General features: G+C 42.3%; 1 protein-coding gene across 1 annotated transcript in view; it reads left to right on the top strand.

Annotated features, from left to right (window-relative positions):
• Positions 1-6241: 6241 nt before the first annotated feature.
• Positions 6242-21658, top strand: part of LOC311237441 (guanine nucleotide-binding protein G(q) subunit alpha) — a 40550-nt gene continuing 25133 nt past the window's right edge. Inside the window, exon 1 of the mRNA XM_084325328.1 lies at positions 6242-7178. Coding sequence (XP_084181454.1) covers positions 7043-7178 — 136 coding nt within the window. The 5' untranslated portion in view covers positions 6242-7042. The remainder of the gene's footprint in view (positions 7179-21658) is intronic.

Raw genomic sequence — 21658 nt, 5'->3', positions numbered from 1 at the left:
TGATGCAGGTTATACTGTTCTGATGCAGGTTACACTGTTCTGATGCAGGTTATACTGTTCTGATGCAGGTCACACTGTTCTGATGCAGGTTACACTGTTCTGATGCAGGTTATACTGTTCTGATGCAGGTTATACTGTTCTGATGCAGGTTATACTGTTCTGATGCAGGTTATACTGTTCTGATGCAGGTTATACTGTTCTGATGCAGGTTATACTGTTCTGATGCAGGTTATACTGTTCTGATGCAGGTTATACTGTTCTGATGCAGGTTACACTGTTCTGATGCAGGTTATACTGTTCTGATGCAGGTTATACTGTTCTGATGCAGGTTACACTGTTCTGATGCAGGTTATGTTCTGATGCAGGTTATACTGTTCTGATGCAGGTTATACTGTTCTGATGCAGGTTATACTGTTCTGATGCAGGTTATACTGTTCTGATGCAGGTTATACTGTTCTGATGCAGGTTATACTGTTCTGATGCAGGTTACACTGTTCTGATGCAGGTTATACTGTTCTGATGCAGGTTACACTGTTCTGATGCAGGTTACACTGTTCTGATGCAGGTTATACTGTTCTGATGCAGGTTATACTGTTCTGATGCAGGTTATACTGTTCTGATGCGGGTTACACTGTTCTGATGCAGGTTATACTGTTCTGATGCAGGTTATACTGTTCTGATGCAGGTTACACTGTTCTGATGCAGGTTATACTGTTCTGATGCAGGTTACACTGTTCTGATGCAGGTCACACTGTTCTGATGCAGGTTACATTGTTCTGATGCAGGTTATACTGTTCTGATGCAGGTTATACTGTTCTGATGCAGGTTATACTGTTCTGATGCGGGTTATACTGTTCTGATGCAGGTTATACTGTTCTGATGCAGGTTATACTGTTCTGATGCAGATTATACTGTTCTGATGCAGGTTAACCTGTTCTGATGCAGGTTATACTGTTCTGATGCAGGTTATACTGTTCTGATGCAGGTACTGTTCTGATGCAGGTTACACTGTTCTGATGCAGGTTATACTGTTCTGATGCAGGTTATACTGTTCTGATGCAGGTTATACTGTTCTGATGCAGGTTATACTGTTCTGATGCAGGTTACACTGTGCTGATGCAGGTTATACTGTTCCAACACAGGTTATACTGTTCTGATGCAGGTTATACTGTTCTGATGCAGGTTATACTGTTCTGATGCAGGTTAACCTGTGCTGATGCAGGTTATACTGTTCCAACGCAGGTTATACTGTTCTGATGCAGGTTATACTGTTCTGATGCAGGTTATACTGTTCTGATGCAGGTTATACTGTTCTGATGCAGGTTATACTGTTCTGATGCAGATGCAGGTTATACTGTTCTGATGCAGGTTATACTGTTCTGATGCAGGTTATACTGTTCTGATGCAGGTTACACTGTTCTGATGCAGGTTATACTGTTCTGATGCAGGCTATACTGTGCTGATGCAGGTTACACTGTGCTGATGCAGGTTACACTGTGCTGATGCAGGTTATACTGTTCCAACACAGGTTATACTGTTCTGATGCAGGTTATACTGTTCTGATGCAGGTTATACTGTGCTGATGCAGGTTATACTGTTCCAACGCAGGTTATACTGTTCCAACGCAGGTTATACTGTTCTGATGCAGGTTATACTGTTCCAACGCAGGTTATACTGTTCTGATGCAGGTTAACCTGTGCTGATGCAGGTTATACTGTTCCAACGCAGGTTATACTGTTCTGATGCAGGTTATACTGTTCTGATGCAGGTTACACTGTTCTGATGCAGGTTGTGTTCTGATGCAGGTTACACTGTTCTGATGCAGGTTATACTGTTCTGATGCAGGTTATACTGTTCTGATGCAGGTTACACTGTTCTGATGCAGGTTATACTGTTCTGATGCAGGTTATACTGTTCTGATGCAGGTTATACTGTTCTGATGCAGGTTATACTGTTCTGATGCAGGTTATACTGTTCTGATGCAGGTTATACTGTTCCAACGCAGGTTATACTGTTCTGATGCAGGTTATACTGTTCTGATGCAGGTTATACTGTTCTGATGCAGGTCACACTGTTCTGATGCAGGTTATACTGTTCTGATGCAGGTTATACTGTTCTGATGCAGGTTATACTGTTCTGATGCAGGTTATACTGTTCTGATGCAGGTTATACTGTTCTGATGCAGGTTATACTGTTCTGATGCAGGTTACACTGTTCTGATGCAGGTTATACTGTTCTGATGCAGGTTATACTGTTCTGATGCAGGTTATACTGTTCTGATGCAGGTTATACTGTTCTGATGCAGGTTATACTGTTCTGATGCAGGTTATACTGTTCTGATGCAGGTTATACTGTTCTGATGCAGGTTATACTGTTCTGATGCAGGTCACACTGTTCTGATGCAGGTTATACTGTTCTGATGCAGGTTATACTGTTCTGATGCAGGTCACACTGTTCTGATGCAGGTTATACTGTTCTGATGCAGGTTATACTGTTCTGATGCAGGTTATACTGTTCTGATGCAGGTTATACTGTTCTGATGCAGGTTATACTGTTCTGATGCAGGTTACACTGTTCTGATGCAGGTTACACTGTTCTGATGCAGGTTATACTGTTCTGATGCAGGTTATACTGTTCTGATGCAGGTTACACTGTTCTGATGCAGGTTATACTGTTCTGATGCAGGTTATACTGTTCTGATGCAGGTCACACTGTTCTGATGCAGGTCACACTGTTCTGATGCAGGTTATACTGTTCTGATGCAGGTTATACTGTTCTGATGCAGGTTATACTGTTCTGATGCAGGTTATACTGTTCTGATGCAGGTTATACTGTTCTGATGCAGGTTACACTGTTCTGATGCAGGTTATACTGTTCTGATGCAGGTTATACTGTTCTGATGCAGGTTATACTGTTCTGATGCAGGTTATACTGTTCTGATGCAGGTTACACTGTTCTGATGCAGGTTATACTGTTCTGATGCAGGTTACACTGTTCTGATGCAGGTTACACTGTTCTGATGCAGGTTATACTGTTCTGATGCAGGTTATACTGTTCTGATGCAGGTTACACTGTTCTGATGCAGGTTATGTTCTGATGCAGGTTATACTGTTCTGATGCAGGTTATACTGTTCTGATGCAGGTTATACTGTTCTGATGCAGGTTATACTGTTCTGATGCAGGTTATACTGTTCTGATGCAGGTTATACTGTTCTGATGCAGGTTACACTGTTCTGATGCAGGTTATACTGTTCTGATGCAGGTTACACTGTTCTGATGCAGGTTACACTGTTCTGATGCAGGTTATACTGTTCTGATGCAGGTTATACTGTTCTGATGCAGGTTATACTGTTCTGATGCAGGTTATACTGTTCTGATGCAGGTTATACTGTTCTGATGCAGGTTATACTGTTCTGATGCAGGTTATACTGTTCTGATGCAGGTTACACTGTTCTGATGCAGGTTATACTGTTCTGATGCAGGTTATACTGTTCTGATGCAGGTTATACTGTTCTGATGCAGGTTATACTGTTCTGATGCAGGTTATACTGTTCTGATGCAGGTTATACTGTTCTGATGCAGGTTACACTGTTCTGATGCAGGTTATACTGTTCTGATGCAGGTTATACTGTTCTGATGCAGGTTACACTGTTCTGATGCAGGTTATGTTCTGATGCAGGTTATACTGTTCTGATGCAGGTTATACTGTTCTGATGCAGGTTATACTGTTCTGATGCAGGTTATACTGTTCTGATGCAGGTTATACTGTTCTGATGCAGGTTATACTGTTCTGATGCAGGTTACACTGTTCTGATGCAGGTTATACTGTTCTGATGCAGGTTACACTGTTCTGATGCAGGTTACACTGTTCTGATGCAGGTTATACTGTTCTGATGCAGGTTATACTGTTCTGATGCAGGTTATACTGTTCTGATGCGGGTTACACTGTTCTGATGCAGGTCACACTGTTCTGATGCAGGTTACATTGTTCTGATGCAGGTTATACTGTTCTGATGCAGGTTATACTGTTCTGATGCAGGTTATACTGTTCTGATGCGGGTTATACTGTTCTGATGCAGGTTATACTGTTCTGATGCAGGTTATACTGTTCTGATGCAGATTATACTGTTCTGATGCAGGTTAACCTGTTCTGATGCAGATTATACTGTTCTGATGCAGGTTAACCTGTTCTGATGCAGGTTATACTGTTCTGATGCAGGTTATACTGTTCTGATGCAGGTTATACTGTTCTGATGCAGGTTACACTGTTCTGATGCAGGTTATACTGTTCTGATGCAGGTACTGTTCTGATGCAGGTTACACTGTTCTGATGCAGGTTATACTGTTCTGATGCAGGTTATACTGTTCTGATGCAGGTTATACTGTTCTGATGCAGGTTATACTGTTCTGATGCAGGTTACACTGTGCTGATGCAGGTTACACTGTGCTGATGCAGGTTATACTGTTCCAACACAGGTTATACTGTTCTGATGCAGGTTATACTGTTCTGATGCAGGTTATACTGTTCTGATGCAGGTTAACCTGTGCTGATGCAGGTTATACTGTTCCAACGCAGGTTATACTGTTCTGATGCAGGTTATACTGTTCTGATGCAGGTTATACTGTTCTGATGCAGGTTATACTGTTCTGATGCAGGTTATACTGTTCTGATGCAGATGCAGGTTATACTGTTCTGATGCAGGTTATACTGTTCTGATGCAGGTTATACTGTTCTGATGCAGGTTACACTGTTCTGATGCAGGTTATACTGTTCTGATGCAGGCTATACTGTGCTGATGCAGGTTACACTGTGCTGATGCAGGTTACACTGTGCTGATGCAGGTTATACTGTTCCAACACAGGTTATACTGTTCTGATGCAGGTTATACTGTTCTGATGCAGGTTATACTGTGCTGATGCAGGTTATACTGTTCCAACGCAGGTTATACTGTTCCAACGCAGGTTATACTGTTCTGATGCAGGTTATACTGTTCCAACGCAGGTTATACTGTTCTGATGCAGGTTAACCTGTGCTGATGCAGGTTATACTGTTCCAACGCAGGTTATACTGTTCTGATGCAGGTTATACTGTTCTGATGCAGGTTACACTGTTCTGATGCAGGTTGTGTTCTGATGCAGGTTATACTGTTCTGATGCAGGTTACACTGTTCTGATGCAGGTTATACTGTTCTGATGCAGGTTATACTGTTCTGATGCAGGTTACACTGTTCTGATGCAGGTTATACTGTTCTGATGCAGGTTATACTGTTCTGATGCAGGTTATACTGTTCTGATGCAGGTTATACTGTTCTGATGCAGGTTATACTGTTCTGATGCAGGTTATACTGTTCCAACGCAGGTTATACTGTTCTGATGCAGGTTATACTGTTCTGATGCAGGTTATACTGTTCTGATGCAGGTCACACTGTTCTGATGCAGGTTATACTGTTCTGATGCAGGTTATACTGTTCTGATGCAGGTTATACTGTTCTGATGCAGGTTATACTGTTCTGATGCAGGTTACACTGTTCTGATGCAGGTTATACTGTTCTGATGCAGGTTATACTGTTCTGATGCAGGTTATACTGTTCTGATGCAGGTTATACTGTTCTGATGCAGGTGGTTGTTTGTAGATATGTTGGTCAAGAGGTTTAAACATTTGATAACAGATCTGCAAATCATCTACCGCCAATATTTCAATTCAAGACTTTCATCAAGGCCCATCCATTATCCAACCAACCACCCCAAAAGTCCATCCATCCATATTATTTTGTGTGTGTAATCAGGATACAATGACTGCCTGGGGGAAATAGTCTTCTCTCTAGTAAAATAAATAGATAAATAACAATAAAAGGTTGTAAAAAGCATTCAGATAGGCTAATATGCGTGTCTAACAAGGTCTCAACCTTCCCCTGCCCTGGCATGGTGCTAATGCTCTCTTTACACTTACTGTTCGTATGATAATAATAATAATAATAATAATAATAATAATAATAATAATAATAATAATACTAATAATAATAATAATAATAATAATAATGATGATGATGATGATGATGATGATGATGATGATGATGATGATGATGATGATGATGATGATACGGTTTGTGTGTGTGGGGGGGGGGCTTGATTGTAGCGTTTCTTTCCGACCAGACACTCCCCCGTCGGTGTTGTTATGACGTCACTGGCAGTGAGGAGTGGATAGCCTGTAATAAAACACATGAAGAAGAAGAAGAAGAAAAGCAGCAGACTGGCAGAAACACACGGCTCTCGTTCCCATCTCACCCGAAACCCAGCGCTGGATGTCACGGACATTTCGCCAACTTGTGGGTGCTATTTTCTGCTGGATCATAACGGCCTGCTGAAATGGGCGTGTAGTGTGTTTTTGTTGGTTTTCTAAGCAGACAAACAGATAACTGTACTGTATCCCAGCCGAGCGGATTGGAAGTGAAAGTCCGCCATATTCTGCCTTACCACGCCCGGGAGTCGAGCTATTGGAAATAAAACGGACTCCTTTATTCACGTGTGTTCCCCCGTCGATCTGAAATACGAACATAAAACGGACGTAGGGGATACCGTGAAGACAAAATAAGGACATTGAAGACTCGGAAGAGCCTGCGACTGGGCGAGAATGTCTAACGAGATCAGACGGCAGCGTACGGGCGATATGTCTTCAAGGATCTGTTGATCATATTGAGAAGGAAAAGAAGACTACCCACCAATTAAGATTGGACTGATATTCAACACAAGCTACTTCGCCCACTATTTGAAGCTGTCAAGCGGCCAAAAAGAGAGACTAACCGGGGGGAGGGAGGCAACAATTTATGAAATATACATTTTCCTTTTCCCCCCAATCTGTGCGCTCTTAGGGCTGTTATTATAAGGGCGTCCTCCACGCGTATTCCTCCACAAGTAGGCCTACATGAGGGTTATCTGTCGTTCCTTAGGCCTTTGTTTTTCCACAACCAAACGTGACATCTGGATGAATTAGCGGAAGCAAAAAAAACTAAAACGGAAAAGTGCGTGTTTTTACAGAAAAAGAATGACCCTGGAATCCATAATGGCGTGTTGCCTTAGCGAAGAGGGCAAGGAAGCCAGGCGGATCAACGACGAGATCGAAAGGCAGCTGCGCCGGGACAAGAGGGACGCCCGCCGGGAGCTGAAACTGTTGCTTCTTGGTAAGACAGGCTGGAAGGGGGGATGCTAAAACTCAAACTCAAACCCCCCAATAGCCCTGCAAACCCTCCAATGCAAAGGTCTCTCCTCACGATTGTTTCACACCCCGAATTAAGTTACTGGTGGGGCGGGTGAACCTATACCTTTATTTTAACCGTTGTTATTTTGAGTTGCACAGATTGATAGACCGGCGGGAGCAGTAAACATCCGTGATAGGCCCGCGATGTGATATACCTAAGAACCACCTGATTTGAATAACTGTAAACAGACTGTGTGTCTAGCAAAGAAATACCAACATGACAGCCCTGGTCAGCCGTGCTTCCATAGGCCTGATAGCGACCTGTCTGGGGGGGGGGGGGGGGGCTCGCTTTATTCAGGTAGAGAGTTGTTAAGGCCAAAGTCTAGCCTGTTTTATTGGGAGCAATCAACCGCACATTGCAGCATATACAGCCGCCTCCTGGCAGTGTTCATATCATATACAGCCGCCTCCTGGCAGTGTTCATATCATATACAGCCGCCTCCTGGCAGTGTTCATATCTTAAATACAGCCGCCTCCTGGCAGTGTTCATATCATATACAGCCGCCTCCTGGCAGTGTTCATATCTTAAATACAGCCGCCTCCTGGCAGTGTTCATATCATATACAGCCGCCTCCTGGCAGTGTTCATATCATATACAGCCGCCTCCTGGCAGTGTTCATATCATATACAGCCGCCTCCTGGCAGTGTTCATATCATATACAGCCGCCTCCTGGCAGTGTTCATATCATATATACAGCCGCCTCCTGGCAGTGTTCATATCATATACAGCCGCCTCCTGGCAGTGTTCATATCATATACAGCCGCCTCCTGGCAGTGTTCATATCATAAGGCCTATTGGACAGTGAGGGTGTGTGCATGTGTGTCTGTGCCCGCGGCCGGTATTGGCGGACAGTCCTATCTATGTCAGTGTTTATTCGTACAGTATTGATGAATCCAGTGAGTAGAATGAATGCAACTGAACCAAACCAGGGTCTTCATGTGGAACCAAACCACAGCTGTTACTAAACACCATTCATACTGTAAACACTGTATTCATCACCCCCCCCCCCCTACTGTTCTACTGTGCTTACAGTGAACTGAGGTAGAACCAAAGTCCACTGCCACTCTGCTCATGGTGCGTCAGAACAGAAGTACGCTACACTCCTCTCTGATCCCCCATCGACTACAGACCTGAATGTAAATGAGAGGTTAGGCGTCGTAACTACCGGGTCTGGACGTGTTAATAAAGGCTGTGGAGGGAATGGATAATGACAGCTCTGGTTGGACAGCCCTCTCTGGTTGGGAGCATCATGTTATCAATAGAACTGGAGTTGAAATGGAAGAGAACTCACCTGCTCACTGTCCCTTTAACTCTTTCAGCGCCAGCGTGTATCCCCATCCCTGTTGTCAATGGGCCACGCTTTAAAACATTTTCACGGTGCGTCACAATGTTTGCAGAGATTCTCTGATCGTCGGCAACGGCATACGTTTTGGAGTATGTTACATATGATTGTTGCGATCGATGTGAAATCATTGTAGGATCAAAGTAGGATTGATGTCATATAGTCCTTACCGTTGCTAGGAGGTATTCCAAAATGAATATTCCAATTGTCTGATCGCGATTTCCAGTATTGATGTCCATCGGGTCCCTGACATGAAATGGGACAAACTATGAATCAAGTGTGCTGGACTCGTTCCAAGTGGCTCGAATGAAGCCTTTCACTTGCCCGGGTACCATTTCTCCACCAGGACCATATAAAATGTAACACACAGTGTGAAATAAGGTTTCAAAGGGTAGGCGATACTGCCACCTAGCAGGATTCGGCCGGAATTGCAATCTCGGGGTCTCAGAATGAGTCCCAATGTTACACCGATGTCCGTGAGACTATAGAATATTAAAATCGAATAAAAGAAACGATAAACGATCGAAAACTTGACTTTTCTCGGGTTTTGGCGCTCAACCTTTGGCGAGATAACCCGACTTTTTACGTGATTGGCGCTGATTGAGTTAAGTGGGTTAATTACACAATGGGGGGGCAGGTTATGGCCTAAAGGTCAGAGCAGCTGGCTTGTAACAAGCAGCTGGCTTGTTTGATAGGTCACTGGTTCGATTCCCTCGGACAGACGGGGAAGTGTGTGTGAATGATTAACTCCTCTACCTCAACAACTACTGTCTACTGCTGAAGTGCCCTTGGGCAAGGCAGTTACCCCCCCCCCCCCCCCCTCACTGCTGATGATCAGTGGCCAGTGTCGGACTGTGGTTGTACTGGTTGCTGCTGCCAGGTACTGTGGATGTGTTGAACTGTGTGAGTGTGAAACAGAGTTATGCTGAAAAAGACAAGTTCAGGTCTAAACACCAGCCCTAGTGGGCCTGACCTGAACCTGGTCTAAACCAGATCCATACAGGAGAACAGACATGCACCGGTGTTGGGAGAGGTACAGAACACGATGAAAACAGAGTGGTGTGAAGGAAGGTAGCCTCCCTTGATGCAAGAATAATTGATCGCATTACCGGGGTCATCCCTATGTTCCCTGGGTCCTATGTTCCCCGATTGATTGATTGAACATTTTATAAATTTATTATTTTATTAATTATTAATGTCCGCCTTGTTTCGAACTGGTTAAGCTTAGGCCCTCTTTCGAAGTTGGTTAAGGTTAGAGTTTGGAATCAGGGCTGGTGGTCTGACTAGCTATTGCTACCGGGGAACATAGGACCCGGGGAACATAGACATGCTCCCGAATTACCAACGTTTCAACATGACAGTCTTCTTCAATACCCTGAAGAAGACTGTCATGTGGAAATGTTGATCATTTAATGAATTATTCTGTCAGCAAGGCTACAAGTGTGCGACTGCCTCCCTTCATGCCACTGAACCAGGTCCATGCCTTCAACTCAGCAGGACTTTATGATCCAGAACCTGAGTAGGACCTGGTTTTAACATCATCCACATTAGGCCAGTCCTCACACATAATGTACTGTATAACAAAGAAAAGTCTGTACAATTGGAACTTGAACCGATCAAGCTTGAGGGAATTATGTCACATTTTTTAATCTGGGCCAATCCTAATCTTGGAGAATTGGGTCGATGGAATCGAATAAATCTATTACAAGAAATAATCGATTAAAATTACTACATCGATTCTTGAAAACATTTAACTGGTGGCAGTCAAACATTCCAGTGTCTCGTCTGACAGAAATACAGAAGCAGAAGAATCATTTCATTCAGAAGCACTAAGACTGTTCAGAAATACTCTCAAAAAGACCATGTTAAAATGAGTGCTTCAGTGTGCATTCATGGGGAAAATAAAACTCACATGAACTTAAATGTAAATGTTCAATCGTCTTGTGAAGGAGAGACTCCTTCATGGGGCTCCTTCATACGCCCATGTTTTATTGTAAATGTTATTGTAAATAGTTTGAGCAAGTTTGTAGGCTATGTCTGGTTTGTCTATATTTCACTATTCATGTGTCACAATAATGCAGCGCTACATTAATTTCAAACCTTAAAACTGTAACTGGACATGTATTGTTTGTCAGGGGTTAATTGATGCAGGTTGTAACGGATCCCCGTATATTGAGTGGCTTATAAACGTACTGATGGTATAATCACTGTTTTATTTATCCTTTTACATCGTATTACATTTCCTTTTAAAACAATAACATTCCCACCGTAAGAGATATGGCCTCATACAGGTCCATTAAAACTTGTTGCGTATTCCTTCTCTCGCAATGCACTGTCAAAACTGTCAACAAAAGCCCGTGACAGCGACCGGAAAACACTGCCTTAACTGCCTTGTTAAACACACACAGGCTTCTATCAATTCTAATAACAAAAAGGTCCTGGATATTCATATTATATATAAATGTAAATGTAAATATTCCTAAACACAAATATTACACGGGTAATTACTCAAAAAATAATAAACCATTCTTGGGGTTATTTACACAGGTGCTCTTGATTAGTTGATCAACCAAGCCTTGATTTAGGGTTAGGCCATGTCCCCACGTGTCTGGATCTTTTGCCAAACGCACATTTTATTCCACGATTGGGCCTTTCATCCACACGTAAAGGGTGTTTTCAGACAGAGACATAAACGGAGATTTTCTTAAACGCATTTTAAAGTGAAGATTTTCCAAAATATCCGTTCAGTGGATCCGTGCAGCCACTGTAAACGCATACCGTACTTTTCGGACTATAAGCCGCGGCTTTCCCCCCCATTTTTCGACCCTGCGGCTTATATAACGGTGCGGCTTATATGTGACTCGACGTGACCAAACCCGAAAATGTAAAAATCAAACTATTGCTTTTTTGACTGCATTGAAATGTTATTTATCTGTTCCCTTATTTGCTAAACTTAATACAACTTGTAAATGAGTTAATTCTTGTTATTTGTCCGACAGTATTGTGTCCCAATGCTAATTACATATGGTAATTAAACATTAAAACACCTGCGGCTTATAGTCCAGTGCGGCTTATATATGTACACATCATTCAATTTAGCTGCTGCGGCTTATAGTCAGGTGCGGCTTATAGTGCGAAAAGTACGGTAGTCTAGATAAACGATGACGCCACAGCTCACTACGCATGCTCAGACTGTGGCAGGCTGTAATAATATCTGGCCCGTCAGATTGTTTGGCGAATATTACTTTACGATTTCTCTATTATATATCAGACCGACTATAGGCTAGCTAGGCTATATATTTCAGCTATAATGTCCTAACAGAGAAACTACCACCACCTAAAACATCCTTATTACACCTTGTTTTATCCATATAGGCAGTAGCGCTTTGAAGTAATAATAACTTCGGTGGACTTGGTGCTGAAATGTCATTCAAACTATCCTTACTTATATATGCGACGACAGCACCACACGTGAACAGTACAATGCAATTAATGAATGTCTTGTTGTAATTAGTATATATATATATAGTTTGTGATAAGGACTCACCATTTAGTTTCACAATCCGGAGATTGTTATCCCCTTTCGTGACTGTGATGCACCGAGTGAATCCACAGTCACTTGCTCCTCAATAGGAAACCAACCTAGATTTACCCTGAAGGACTGGTTCTAACCGAACCGTTCGTTATACAAGTATCACAGAGAAATGTCAAAGGTACTCACAGTTGCACAAGGGTTTCGAACGGAGATACGGGATGGTTTGAAAGCTCGGCGTTGCTAATAAACATTTTAAATATTTTCTATAAACTGCTCAAAACGGCATTATTTCCGGCGTTGGCTGCCTGGTGTTATCACAGTGCATGCGCATCATGCACCCAACGCCGGAAATGATGCCGTTGAGCAGTTTATAAAGAATATTTAAAATGTTTATTAGCAACGCCGAGATTTCAAACCATCCCGTATGTCTGTCCGAAACCCTTGTGCAACTGTGAGTACCTTTTGAAACGTCTCTGTGATACTTGTATAACGAACGGTTCGGTTAGAACCAGTCCTTCATGGTAAATCTAGGTTGGTCTCCTATTGAGGAGCAAGTGACTGTGGAGTCACTCGGTGCATCACAGTCACGAAAGGGGCTAGGAGATTGTGATCTCAACATTGACATTGTATCTCTCGGTCGCCCAGTGCGCAGAAGTAAAGCATTGAATCGTGACATATCTAGATTGGTTGTTTCCTCTGGACTGCATAATCCTCCGCTATATCTATCTATTTATCATCTTCTATGTATGTCAATATAGCCAATGGAAATGCTAGGAATGGTCAAGTGGGCTGGGTGAATCAATGGACAATTCCTATCGTTTCTCAGTCGTCCTGACCGCTCGTACATCGCTTATCGCCACCTACTGGCCCGGCATGCTTGTTGGAGCAATTTATATGCGTTTATGTGTTTGTGTACAGCGTTTTTTGAGATCAATATTTAATTTTTTCGCCATGGCATTCATAATTCATCCACCCAACCCCCGGTGCCCTAGCGGGACCCTAGATGGGACTGCAACGGCTCAATACCGCCGCCTGGTGGATGGTCGGGCGAGTTACACACTCAAAAACCGGAAGTGTCATCGGTGCGTCGAGGAAATTCCTCCGGCAGTCACATCTCGCTACGGGACTCCTGACAGACACTATAGTACATATTGATCGCTGCCATAACGCAATAATCGATATGATTTCGGCGTGTATTGCGCCATACAAACCGGAAATTGATCTAGGTGATCGGCATCGAATAATTGGGATCTTTCTCCGCCAGTCTCATCGGCCCACGGTAAGAGAACAGTAACGTTATTTTCAACCCGATTGTGCATTTCCTTGTTTGCTCAGTCTGATCAATATATCCACCCATACTACATAAAGCCGTTACTGATGATCAAGGAATTATAAACGACCCCCCCCCCTTTCCTCCACGCATAATTAAGCATAATGTATACCGATATACATTTTAATTTTTTTATATATCATGTATGGGAAAGAAACGCCAATCGATAATCTATCATATGCGTTTGGGCCTATAACTACTGTTTTTCGAATTACAGCAGAAAAGATTAAAACATACTTATATACTCGAAGGTATTAACACAACAATGTATGAATGAAAAAGTATAACGTTCCCACATCCTGAACGATAGATAATCGATGTTGAATGGGCCATAGTAATGTCAATATAGCAATACAATTTAAAAAGTTATAGCCCTGCAAAGAAGGTAAACATCTCCATAGGCTTTTAACGGTGGCAGAGAGTGGTATAAGATGGGCACAACCCCCGGCGGTCAATGTGTTAAAGACGGTCCAATACTCCATTTTATTATTATCAATACTTTTAGAATAATATCCTGATGCCGTTTTTTTCTATGAGTTGAATGGATGCGTGACTGGAACAGTGTGTGTGAGAGCGCAGGCTTTGCGTAGTGGGCGTGTCAGCTACGCACCAAAGCATTTTACACATTGTCTGTTCGTGATTTTGCCTAAAGCCAGGACTCGTCAGTGCAAGAGTTTCAATTGCATTTGCGACTAAAATAAATAATATAAAAAAAATAGGACATTTTGGAAATATTCTGTTATTTTATTATTAAAAAACTAATTTTATAAAGAATTTTCCATGTTCTGTCATCTAATATTATATTCCATTCGTTTTAGGTTTTTGCTGTGGTATCGTTTTAGAACCGGTATCGTGATACTTTGGCTGGTATCGGTATCGAAGTAAAAATGTTGGTATCGTGACAACACTATAGCTTCCTGCTCTCTAGGTTTTGCAAAGGTATGCATCCATGCAACGGTATGCATTTTCACTATACCATCGTCCATGATATATACATATTGTAAAAGAAAATATACATACTGTGGGCTATATATATATATATATATTTTTTTTACAAAGTTCAAAACTGTTCCTTGCAGCAATATTTAAAAAGAAATAAAGGAAAATCAACTATTTTGAATGAAATAGCCCCATGACATTTGTATTGTAACAAATATGGCATTTCACATTGTAATTTGTACTGGAAAACTAAATACTGTGTCTGGTGTTGACGTACAATACCCTAGTGCTAGTGTTTGGCAGTGGAGTGGTTGTGTGTGTAATGTGTGTGCACTATAGCCTCCCATCACCCCCATTACCAGCGGATGAGTTAACAGGAGGAAGTGACATCACTCCATTAACCCAGCGGATGAGTTAATGGGAGGAAGTGACATCACTCCATTAACCCATACTTAAATATATTACTGTATCCTACTATCAGCGCATTGAGGAGCTGAAGCTCACTAATTGCTTGGTGTCCCAGAACATCATGCTCTCAAACTGGCACAACACACACACACACACACACACTGGCTCAGGAGGTAGAGAAGTCGTCTGGTAATCCGGAGGTTCCCGGTTCGATTCCCACTCCTCCCGGGCAGCGTGTCGGAGTGTCCTTGAGCAAGACACTTAACTTAACCCCCCTAATTTCTCCCGATGTGCAGGTTGGCACCTTGCATGTTTTGCCTCTGCCATCGGTGTGTGAATGTGTGAGTGAATTGGTCAAATGTGAGGAACAAATTGTAAAGCGCTTTTGATAAAAACTAGTGATGCACCGATGTGAAAATTGTGGCCGATACCGATAACCGATATTAATATTGCTGTTCTGGCCGATACCGATATTTACCGATGTCGATATCTCTGTATAGAAAACACTTTTTTATGATAATCAAATAAAGAGCTATTTTCCAAAATGCATAATTTTTTTTACTTTTGCAACTTATTTTCAGAAATGACTGATATTTTGAAACTATTTGAGGCCAAAACATGTAAAAAGAAGAAAAAAAAGATAATAAAAAAAAAAAAAAAAAAAAAGATTAAATGTTTTTTTTTTTTTTTTTTTTTTTTTTTTTTTTTTAATATCGGCCCTATCTTGATATCGGACCGATACCGATGTGTAAAAAAACGGCCATATCGGCCGATATTATATCGGCGGCCGATATATCGTGCATCACTAATAAAAACGCTGTATAAATGCAGCCATTTACCATCTGACCATGCTATTGTTAAAATTACACAAATATGTTGGGCTGACTGAATGAATGCGAGAGGTAGAGAGATTAGATGTATATTATAATTAGATTGTTTATACCACATCTCTGTAGTGTTGGGTACCGTTCACATTTGAACCGGTACCTGTGAATTGATACCGGTACCGTGGGTGCGGGGGGCGAGCGGTGTTAACAGTGCCTGATTTTAAGTAGCCAAGCAGAGCTCAGCTGAACAGAATCATTTCTAATATTTTGAAAGTTTCAATAATAATTTGATCAAATATTTTATTCATAAAAATAATTTTCTAAATAATTGTCCAGGTTCATCTAATATTATATGCCATTACGTGCTGATATAAAAAAAAAATGGTATCGTTTTAGAACTGGTATCGGTATCAAAATAAAAATGTTGGTTATCGTGACAACAGAGCCGTACCGGGCCTTCACACCATTCAGTACGTGCTGTCAAAGAGCTGTGAACAAACATGGACCTGCGCTGAGCGAGATCTTTGTTCTGAATCAGTGGAGGAATGCTCTGCCCCCTCCTAAACAGCTGCATGACCTGAAGCGCGCTGCGCCGCCTTGGAATTCCCACCACACACCACGCCCAAAGTTGAACTTTGACCTCTTCAACGGAAGAACATTAGAGGTGTGACCAATGGTTTGGTGTGACCAATGGTTTGCAACCTGGTTTGAGTAGCCTGCTGAATCATCAGGATGCCCCAAGAAACGGGTTTAATCGTCAGACCAGCTGACTAAGACCATGATATTTACCCTGCATTTTGGCCTCCCGTCCTGACATGACTCTTTTTGGGGGAAAACAACTCAAATAAACGGGCTAGGCGGCATTTGTTCACAATCTACAACTTTAGGACAAAACAAACCATGTAAAATCACGCAGAAGACTCAAGTACCCAGAAATAGTCATTACCTCTTTGTTTTAGGTCACCCAGAGATCCAAGGGTAATATTAAATATCCAGGTAGGGAAATGAGGAAACCACCTGCTTTTGAATGGGGTAATGCCATAGGGGAAGGCTAAAGGGGGCTGAAGATGAATCCGACGTCACGTAACGAGGGCCAGCACTGGCCCGACCGATCGGCAGATATTCAGTATAAATATGACATTGAGGGAATTCCGTTAATGCGTTGTAGGCGCCGATTGCAGAAATTGTTTGATGACGCAGAAAACGTGAGCAAATTCTCAGCGGAATTGGTTGTCATCGCTGCATGCTGACTAACCTAAAATATGTCGGTGGTGTGGAACTATTGCTATAAGTGTCTGAGGCTGAGGTTAGACTAGTGTATTCCTGGCGTTTTTTTATACGTTTTTGACGACGTATCATGTCCTATCTACACAGAAACGCGTTTTTTGGCGTTTTTTTGTGGATACGGCTGAAACGCAAAATTGTGTTTGCGTTTGGAGATACGCAAAAAAAACGCCAGGAATACAGCGTGTAGTCAGCACGGAGCAGTTGTTGCGAAAACGCCCATGCGGCGCAGTAGATACCATCTGCGTGCCCTTCCTGTGTACAGTGTGTGTGTGTTTGGGACAGAGCTCCGTGTGTTGTCAAGTTATTGTTATAAGGACCCCAGTCCAAGCTACAACAGTCTGCATTCCCTTAACAATTGTTTGTATTGAGCCGTATTGTATTGTACCCATATGCAATATGTTAAATAAAGTTTACATCCATTCATTCTGCTGGCATTACCGATTGCATGAGCTGGCTAACGTGAGCTATCAGGATTAAGACCCTGTTAGCTCAGAGTTCCTCTTTCAACTTAACAAGCATTAAACAAAATGGCCCAGTCATCTATTCACCTTTGTTTAATACACACAGCGTTGTCTCTAATGTTATCTAACTACTGATAGCTCGCGATATCATCAGTTTTGATGCTGGCTAAGTAGCGTGAGCTAACAATGCTACAATGCTACCGATCGTTTTTTAGCCTAAACTATCCGCTCTTGGTGGTCACTTGTGTTGATGTTAGTTTTGTTTCATCAACAAATGACAGGCAGAACACACAGTGAATGTATCCGTTTTGTTTATTGCACTTTTATTAGGCTTTGCTGAAAAAAGAATTGCTGCATTGAGCAAGATGGTGGCGCGGCATAGGCGCCTTGCCGCGCCTGCCTTGTTGACATTTTCTTTGCTGGAGCTTCCAGGAAGTGTATTGGCACATTCGTTCTGATTGGTTGAAATTGCCTTCATGTTTGCCACCTACTGCCACCTACTGCTTTGGCAGTGTACTACATCAGTGTGCTTGGCTGACAAAAACGAAAAAAAAACGAAAGTGTGACTCGAGGCGCATGACGTCGCGGCGATACGCGGCGATGCGTATAAGAAAACAATACGAAGATGATACGAAAGGTGTAACCTCAGCCTGAGACAGATCAGACACACACAGGCATTTGTGATGTAGACTGACCTATTGTATCTGTTGTATCTGATGCAAAGTGCAGTGCAATAAAATGGTAATGGACAGAGTAAAATAGTGCTACAGTACAATCGACAGCGGAGTGTATTAACACTTTCAGAGCCCAAGCTTAATCTTGATTTACCGGTTGAATGCCCACCATCCACTTCAATGTTAGCGTTAATAACGCCTAATCTATGTTTTAAATTATGGCTATGTGTCTAATCTGCCTGTCGCTTATCAATGACTCGTTTTCCAGTCAACATTGTCGAAGCGGATTGTTTTTTTATCTGTTCATTTTCGTTTTATAGCATTTTGAAAAGCCCTCGTTTTCAAGGAAAATATAAATATTCCATGATAATCGCCCTTTACTGGAATATTCTAGAATACACACAAACGTTGTCATTTTTCGGCCTATTTATGAATCGTTTTCAAATAATAATAGATTATCGATAGTATATGTGTACGTATGCACGCTGAAAATCGATTCTCTGATTTCCTCAAAGCGATCGCGCACACACACACACACACATACGGCAAACGCTGAGATCTCAGCGAATACAACTCTGATTATCCCAAGACTGGTAAAATAGATTCCTTACCTCAAATCAGATGTTCTCCAAAAAGATCATTCCAATTCCTGATCGCCATTCCAAAAATCGAACACGATTGTCTACTATCGATTGGCTTAGTTGAAGTTATTAAATGTTTATTTACATTATTAATGTATGTAGTAATGTATTTTATGTTATGATTTGATAAGGAAGTTCTTTTTTTATTATAACAATTTCGATAATTATCGATATCGAATGATATAACATTATCATATCGTTATCGCGATATGATTTTTTGCCATATCGCCCAGCCCTAAGATGTATATCTTGTCATTTTAAACAAGTTACCATTATATTGTCCCAGGTGATTATGCCCCCCCGCGGCGAAATTAATTAGTATCCCCCTCTATCTCTCTCTTTCGCTCTCTCTCACACACACACACAGCATGACGTGGAATCCCAGCTATCGTTACAAGACTTACTTCCCATCACAAGAGTTGAATGGGGCGAGATATTCAGCTGTCCAGTCCACAACAAGCCATAATCCACTTTTTTTTAAATCCACTCAAAAAGAAACTCCAGTAAACAGTCCATACCGTTAGCTGGTAGCTAACGGTAGCTGGTAGCTGCTGTTAGCTTCTTGTTAGCCACCACAAGTACCAGCAGCTAGAAAACGACAGAGTATATCCTTCTTCTGTCTGTTGATTGTTTCTGAACTGAGGAGATATCAGGCTGATGAGGTAGAAACTCTTTCACTCCAGTGTTCATCTCTCAAAAGGTATTGTTTTGAGGGATTTACCTGCATTCGAGGTTGTAATGTCCTGCCTTCATGCTCCATGGTAGCTACTAGTAAGCAAACTCTCCGGACTGGGGGAGTGGCAACACAGCAGGAAGGACCCTGCTTGCTTGGAGGAGCGCTAGAAAACGCGCTCCGATTCCATCATATTACATCATATTTGAACGCACTGATAGGCGAAATGTATTTGCTAGACCTATTTAATTGGCTGCGATGATACCAGTGCACGCCCACTGTGTGCGCGATACGTCTTGCCCAGCTTCAGAGGTAGTCTACTCTCATATCAGACAGTGACGTCATGTGAATCACAAAACTGATTTATATTTGATATATTAACGTTATTGTGCATTTGAAACACAAACATACTTAAAATAAGTAAATATTATTCATTTTAAACATGTTTATTTTATTTTTAGGGGTCTAAAATTAAAATGACAATAACGTTTTTTTTTCTTCTCCTGCTCTCTTTACCAGGGGGGGCGGCGCCCTAGCGCCCCCTATGGGCGGCTGCCACTGCTTTACATTATGCCCCCCCCCCCCCCAACACACACACAAAAACGCTGATGGATCTGTGAAGAGACAGACTAGACGATGTCACAGGTGAACTCTGTCTATCTGACTCACTGTCTGTCTGTCTGTCTGACCCTGTCTGTCTGTCTGACCAGTTTAGAGGAAGTAAAAATGCCACCAGATATTGATCCACCTACTTTGTTAAAGGAAACAAACAAATATTTCTCTGAATTCTGCAGAAAAGTTAGGATTTCTTTGTTATGTATAACTGCAAACATTTAAACTGTAAATTACTGTAGATTTAGATTATAGTGTCAATCTGCCTCCAAGTGAACCCTGGAGCATTTGATTTGAAGTGAGAAAGAAAATAGCCCAAAAGAAGTGTCACACATTTAATGAAACTGATCAGTTTTGGTGACAATTCTCAAAACATTTTTCCAAACACTTTTATTAAGTTATAAATCATGAAATAACACCATCAAACAAATACCAAATCACATGCAGTGTTTGGGTGACAGTAGAACTGCACATAATTAACTGTGCAACATCAATAGCGGCACGGTGGTGTAGTGGTTAACACTGTTGCCTCACAGCAAGAAGGTCCAGGGTTCGATTCCCGCTTGGGGACCAGGTTTCCATGATGCCAGGTACCCAGGTGGGGTATCTCCCAGGCCTTTCTGTGTGGAGTTTGCATGTTCTCCCCGTGCTCACAAGGGTTTCCCCCCCGATAAGATAAACCCAATGGAAAAACATGCACAACAATAGATCGCTAACGCTGTGGCGTCCTTGACGAAGACGGGCAGGAGCACTTGGATTGGTCCCGGGGCGCGGCTCACGTTGACGCCCTATCTGCTCCCGGCTGCCCATGGGGGGAAGGACGACGGGATGGGTCAAGTGCAGAGACTCGATCGCATCGGCGACTGAGAAAAAGACAATGCATGTGTGTGTGTGTGTGTGTATCCCGGTGTGTGTGTGTGCCGCTCCAATTGCATGTCCAGTTCGTTGCATGCCGAATAAAGACCCCCTAAAGAGGTCCTGCATTATTATTATTATTATTATTGTAACTGAGGGGTACAATTCCCTGACTGTATTGATAAGTATGGTATTATTAAACCACTGCCGTCTATGTACTTTAACTTCTGGCCATCCAGTACAAGATATAGATATGATGAACACTTTCCCACCTGATGAAACGAAGTCCACACAAATGTATAAATCGAATATTTTATATAGCAAAGGGTATATACAACGTTCACTTAATGACATTTATGATTTGAATGCACTTGTAAGGCAAATTAGTATTCGTAGGTAAATCAACATTGAATGTCCAATCTCTGGTTACGCAGGGAGCAAGTATACAACCTGGTTCTTTAGGGAACTATAGCGATGGTACTTAAATGATTATAGCTGGATACACTAAAGGGGGGTCCCGCTGGTTGTAAGTCAGTAGGGGGGGGGGGGGTTAGGAGAGCCGCTGGCGATATCCCATCTGGCCGACGATTTCTTGGGAGAATTCAGAGTGCTGAACACGGTGCCCACAGAACCTCGGTCCACAGATGAATACAGCTGGGCCCTCTTGTAGACGGTAGCTGCCGGTCCACAACGAAGAGACGTGAGGCGACCTCACTCGGGGTAGAGCGCCGTCTCACCTGGACTCCTCTCGGGGGGTAGTTCCAACACTCAGCAGTGTTGGCCGTTATCCATAGCATAATCAAAGCACCCAAAGCACG

The sequence above is a fragment of the Notolepis coatsorum genome (genome assembly GCF_963971535.1).
Source record: "Notolepis coatsorum genome assembly, chromosome: 1".
Lineage (NCBI taxonomy): Eukaryota > Metazoa > Chordata > Actinopteri > Aulopiformes > Paralepididae > Notolepis > Notolepis coatsorum.
Note: the sequence above shows the minus strand (reverse complement) of the source record. Positions and strands in the feature narration are given on the sequence as shown.